General features: G+C 19.2%; 1 protein-coding gene and 2 pseudogenes across 1 annotated transcript; 1 reads left to right on the top strand and 2 right to left on the bottom strand.

Moving 5' to 3' along the window:
- The first annotated feature begins 414 nt into the window (after window positions 1-414).
- LOC126858695 (NADH-ubiquinone oxidoreductase chain 5-like) lies at window positions 415-1,940 on the top strand. The gene has a single exon (XM_050609162.1). It carries the CDS (start codon window positions 950-952, stop codon window positions 1,643-1,645), a length of 696 nt encoding a protein of 231 aa, XP_050465119.1. The 5' UTR covers window positions 415-949; the 3' UTR covers window positions 1,646-1,940.
- Window positions 1,941-3,112: 1,172 nt separating this feature from the next.
- On the bottom strand, window positions 3,113-3,889 carry LOC126858694 (cytochrome c oxidase subunit 3-like; annotated as a pseudogene).
- A 137-nt stretch (window positions 3,890-4,026) lies between these two features.
- Window positions 4,027-5,586, bottom strand: LOC126858693 (cytochrome c oxidase subunit 2-like; annotated as a pseudogene).
- Between the last annotated feature and the right edge of the window lie 364 nt (window positions 5,587-5,950).

Here is a 5,950-nt window from a genome sequence, read left to right as displayed (position 1 = left end):
TCTTTTCCATTTTCTTTAAATTTTATTAGAGAAATTCTTACAATTATAACATTAGTTAGATGAGAAATTTTTTTAATATTATATTTAATATTAATTTGTTTTATTAGAAGAGCTTACTCTTTATATTTATATTCTTATGTTCAACATGGATTTAATTATTTTGAAGAAAAATTATTTTTTGTTAGTTTAAAAGATTATATTATTATAATAATTCATGTTTGACCTTTAATTTTATTAATTTTAAATTTAAGATTAATGTATTAAAAATTAAAGAAAAAAGCTTAGGTAGTTTATATAAATAAAATATTAATTTGTGGAATTAAGGAAGTAATATTTATTATTCTAGGTAATTTTAAATTTATTGATTTATTCATTTATAATATTGATTAGATTTATTGTATTTATATTTGTAAGGTTATATTTGCATATAATTGATTTAGGAATTATTATAGAATGATTATTATTTTCATTTAATTCTATTAATGTAGAGTTTTTTGTAATAATTGATTGAATTTCTTGTTTATATATTAGAGTAGTAATGTTGATTTCATCAATAATTATATTATATAGTATAATTTATATAGAGAGAGATAAATTTATTAATCGATTTGTAATTATAGTAATTTTATTTATTTTTTCTATGATTTTAATAATTATTAGACCAAATTTAATTAGAATTTTATTTGGGTGAGATGGATTAGGGTTATCTTCTTATTGTTTAGTAATTTATTATCATAATTTTATTAGATTTAATTCAGGGATAGTAACAGTTTTATGTAATCGAATTGGTGATATTGGATTATTAATATCTATTAGAATTATGTTTATTTATGGAAGGTGGAGAATTAATTTTATAGATAGGTCGATAATTTTAGTTTTAATAATAATTTTATTTGCAGCAATTACTAAAAGGGCTCAAATTCCTTTTTCAGTTTGATTACCATTGGCTATGGCAGCTCCTACCCCTGTATCTGCTTTAGTTCATTCTTCTACTTTAGTAACAGCGGGTGTTTATTTATTAATTCGTTTTAATAAAATTTTAATTGAAAGAATAATGGATAAAATTTTATTATATTTATCAATTTTTACTATTTTTATTTCTAGTTTAATAGCAAATTTTGAGAATGATTTTAAAAAAATTATTGCTTTGTCTACATTGAGACAGTTAGGATTAATAATAATAATTTTGAGGTTAGGATTAAATTTATTATCTTTTTTTCATTTATTAACTCATGCAATTTTTAAATCTTTATTATTTATATGTGCAGGGATTATAATTCATTTGATGAATAATAATCAAGATATTCGATTTTGTGGTAAGATAAATGAGTATATTCCTTTTACTATAATAAGATTTTATATTTCAAGATTGGCATTAATAGGATTTCCATTTTTAACAGGATTTTATTCAAAAGATTTAATTATAGAGTCTGTATATATAATAAATATAAATATGAGTTTATTAATATTAAGAATATTATCACTTTCTTTAACTGTTTCATATTCATTTCGTTTATTTTATTATATTTATTTTGGAGAAGTTAATAGGAGAAGATTTTTTTTTTTAAAAGAAGATAAATTAATAAATTTTTCTATAATTATTTTAATATTATTTAGATTAATTGGAGGATCATTATTAACTTGAATTTTTTTTTTTGATAATTATTTTATGTTTATAAGAATTAGTTTAAAAATAATAACAATATTAATATTATTTATGGGATTGATTTTTGGATATTTTGTTTATTTAAAAAATTTATTGAAATTATATATATATAGATTTTTTTTTGGTTCAATATTATTTTTAAATTATATATATATATTGATTTATCGGCCATTTTTAATTATAGGATTAGAGGCTTATGGATTAGATAAGAAATGAGTTGAATTTATAGGAAAAAATTTAATTTTAAATGTTATAAAGGAAATTAAAGTAAATATGAAGTTATATAAAATTTTTATATTTATTTTTATTCTTTCAATAACAATGATATTAATTTATATAATTTTATAAATAAATGAATTAATTTGTGAATAAGTAATTAATTTATGAATAAATAATTTATATAGCTTATATATAAAGCATAATATTGAAGATATTAGGAAAATTATTATTTTATTTGTAAATAAATTTATAAATAATTAAAAATTATATTATTTTTATAATGAAAATATAATGTTTTATTTTAAACTATATAAATATTAGAAGAAATAATAGAGAAGAATTTATTTATTATAAATTTTATTTTAAAATTAGTAAAAATTAATAAGATAAAATGAAATAAAATGAATTTAAATTTCATTGAATATTGAATTAGAAGTTCAATTTAAGTTATTTCATTTAATTATTATTAAAAAAATTTTTTTTAACTGGAATATAATAAAATTCAGTTTGATTATTAACAATAATATACCTCTGTTTTGGTTTCAGTTAATTAAAAATTATATTCCTTTAGATTAAGAAATATAATCAATTTTTAAGTCGAAATTAAATGTAAGATTTTTTTTACTTTAAAGGATAAGATTTATATAAGTATTATATAATTTTTAAATGCAATTTAAGTGTTATTAATTAACTAAAATCCTTATTATTAAGTAATAAATATGAGGAAGAATAAGAGAGGAGATGTAATTTAGGTTTTTCAGTCAATAGATTTTTCAAGATATTCGATAAATAATCCAATAATTAGGATTAATAAAAATAAAAAAGAAGAAAATATTATAATTTTATTTAAAAAGAAATTTATATAAATTAAGGGAATTAATAAAGTAATTTCAATATCAAAAATTAGAAAAATTAGACTAATTAGAAAAAATTGAATTCTAAAAGGTATTCGAGATTGGCTTATAGGGTCGAATCCACATTCAAAAGGAGAGGATTTTTCTCGATTTTTAAATAGTTTTTTTGATATAAAAAAATTTATTAATAAGATTAGAAAAGATAAAAGAATAAAGATTAAAAAGATAAAAATTATAGATAATATTATTTATATTAATTTTTAAAATAAATTTTTTAAATGGAAATTAAATGTAATATTTTATACTATATAAATATAAATAGTTATTTGATAAAATATAATTTATTATTTAAGTAGATTTATTAATATCTTCATCAGTAAATTGAAATATATAGAAATAATCAAATAATGTCTACGAAGTGTCAATATCATGCGGCTGCTTCAAATCCAAAATGATGAATTCTTCTAAAATGAAGGTAATTTATTCGTAAAAGGCATACTGAGAGGAATAATGTTCCGATAATAACATGTAATCCATGAAAACCTGTTGCAATAAAAAATGTAGATCCATAAATTGAGTCTGCAATTGAGAAAGGGGATTCAAAGTATTCAATGATTTGAAGGAGAGTAAAGTATAATCCTAAAATAATTGTTAGTATTAAACTATTAAATCTTTCAGAAAAATTTTTATTTAGTATAGAATGATGAGATCATGTAATTGTTATTCCAGAAGAAATAAGAGTAATTGTATTTATTAAAGGAATATCAAAAGGATTAAATCTTTTAATTCCTAAGGGAGGTCATAATTGACCAATTTCGATAGAGGGGGCTAAAGAGGAATGAAAATATGCTCAAAAGAAGGAGATAAAAAAAAAAATTTCAGAAATAATAAATAAAATTATTCCTATTCGTAAACCTTTAAAAACTGAAAGAGTATGGGATCCTTGGAAAGTTGATTCTCGAATTACATCTCGTCACCATTGATATATACATAATAATGTACATGGGATTGATAAAAAAATAAAATAATTTATTTTATGAAATCATATAATTATAGAGATTAAATTATTAAAAAGGCTTAGAGAAGTAATGATTGGTCATGGACTAAATGAAACTAAATGAAATGTATGATTTTGAATAATTTTTTTCATATGAAAAAAATAGATATTAAAAATTAAATTTCTCTTCTATAAAGAGTTGAGAGGATAGAAAAAACATATGCTTGAATAATAGAAATTGAAATTTCTAAGATGAATAATAAAATTTGGGAAAAAATTATTATTATAAGAATAAAAATATTATTAATAGTTTCTCCTGATGATCCTAAAAGGGATAAAAGTAAATGTCCTGTAATTATATTTGCTGTAAGTCGAATGGCTAAGGTAAAAGGTCGGATAATTAGACTGATAGATTCAATGATTACTATAAAAGGTATTAAAATATAAGGGGTTCCTTGAGGGGTTAGGTGAGTTAAAAGTTCATTTGTGTAAATAAATATTCTGTAAAGAATTATAGAAATTCAAAGGGTTAAAGAAATAGAAAAGCAAAATCTTAAATGTCTAGAGGATGTAAAAATATATGGGAATAGTCCTATGAAATTATAAGAAAGAATTATAGAAAATAATCTTAAGAAAATAATTAAGTTTGAATAAGAATAATTGATTAAAATTTTAAATTCATTAAATAAGAATTTTAACATTAAGTTTCATATTATAATATATCGAGAGGGAATTAATCAAAATTGATAGGGAAGAATAAAAAAGATAATTAAAAATCTTAGTCAGTTTAAGGAAAGATTTAAATTTGTTGAAGGATCAAAAATTGAAAATAAATTTATTATCATTTTCAAATTCAATTTAATTTATTTTTTTTAATAAATAAATTTTTTAGTGGGATAGGAAGGTAAAAAAAGTAAATTGTTCTTATTGTAATAAATAAAATAGTTAAAGAGATAATAAAAGTAAGGGTTCATATTATTGGTATTAAATGTGGAATAAAAGAATATTTTAATAAAAATATTTTTAAATTGACAATTTAATGTTATTTATTTAAACTAATTCTTTAACATTAAAAATAGGTGTTAAACTATTATAATTGATTTAAAAAATCAAAACTTACTTTTCAGTCATTTAATGAGAATAAATAATTAATTTTTGATAAAAATTTTATATTATAATATAATTTTAATATAAAGATTTTAATCAATTTTTAAAGTTAATAAAATTAGTTGATTCAATAACAATAGGTATAAATCTGTGATTTATACCACAAATCTCAGAGCATTGACCAAAAAATACTCCTGGACGATTCATTAATAAAAGTGATTGATTAAGTCGTCCAGGAGTAGAGTCTATTTTAATACCGAGAGATGGAACCGTTCAAGAATGAATTACATCTATTGAGGTTGTTAAAATTCGAATAGGATAATTAAATGGTAAAATACAACGGTTATCAACATCTAGTAGGCGAAATTCATTTATTTTTAAATTTTGAGTGGGGATTATGAATGAGTCAAATTCAATATTAGAAAAATCAGAATATTCATATCTTCAATATCATTGATGTCCGATAGATTTAATTGTAATTTTGTTATTAAATATTTCATCAGTTAAATATAAAATTTTAATAGAGGGATAGCAATAAGAATTAAAATTAATATGGGTATAATAGTTCAGATTATTTCAATTAGATGTCTTTGAAGTAAAAATCGATTAATAAGTTTATTATTAATTATAGAAAGTATAATGAAAAAAATTAGTGATATAATGAAAGTTAAGATTATTATAGTAAAATCATGGAAAAAAATTATTATATCATATGTTGGAGAATTTGAATTTTGAAGTGTTATTAATCAAGTATTAATTTTTAATAAAAGTAAAAATCTTTATAAATGAGATTTAAATTCATTGCACTTTATCTGCCATATTAAAATTAAATTTAATAATTAATATATTTTATTTATTAAATTGAAGGAATTTCATTATATCTGTGATTAAGAGGGGATATGAATTAAATCATTCTAAGGAAGAATTTAAGAAAAATAAGTTTATAATTATTCGTTTAGAAGATAAAGCTTCTCAAATTAAGTATATTAAGAAAATTAATCTTAAAATTGAAAGAATAGATCCAATTGAAGAAATAATATTTCAAGATAGAAATGTGTCAGGATAGTCTGAATAACGTCGAGGTATACCTCTTAATCCTAAGAAATG

This window comes from Cataglyphis hispanica, unplaced genomic scaffold (genome assembly GCF_021464435.1).
Source record: "Cataglyphis hispanica isolate Lineage 1 unplaced genomic scaffold, ULB_Chis1_1.0 scaffold72_size5950, whole genome shotgun sequence".
In the NCBI taxonomy this organism is placed as follows: domain Eukaryota; kingdom Metazoa; phylum Arthropoda; class Insecta; order Hymenoptera; family Formicidae; genus Cataglyphis; species Cataglyphis hispanica.
This window is presented reverse-complemented; position numbering and strand designations above follow the sequence as displayed.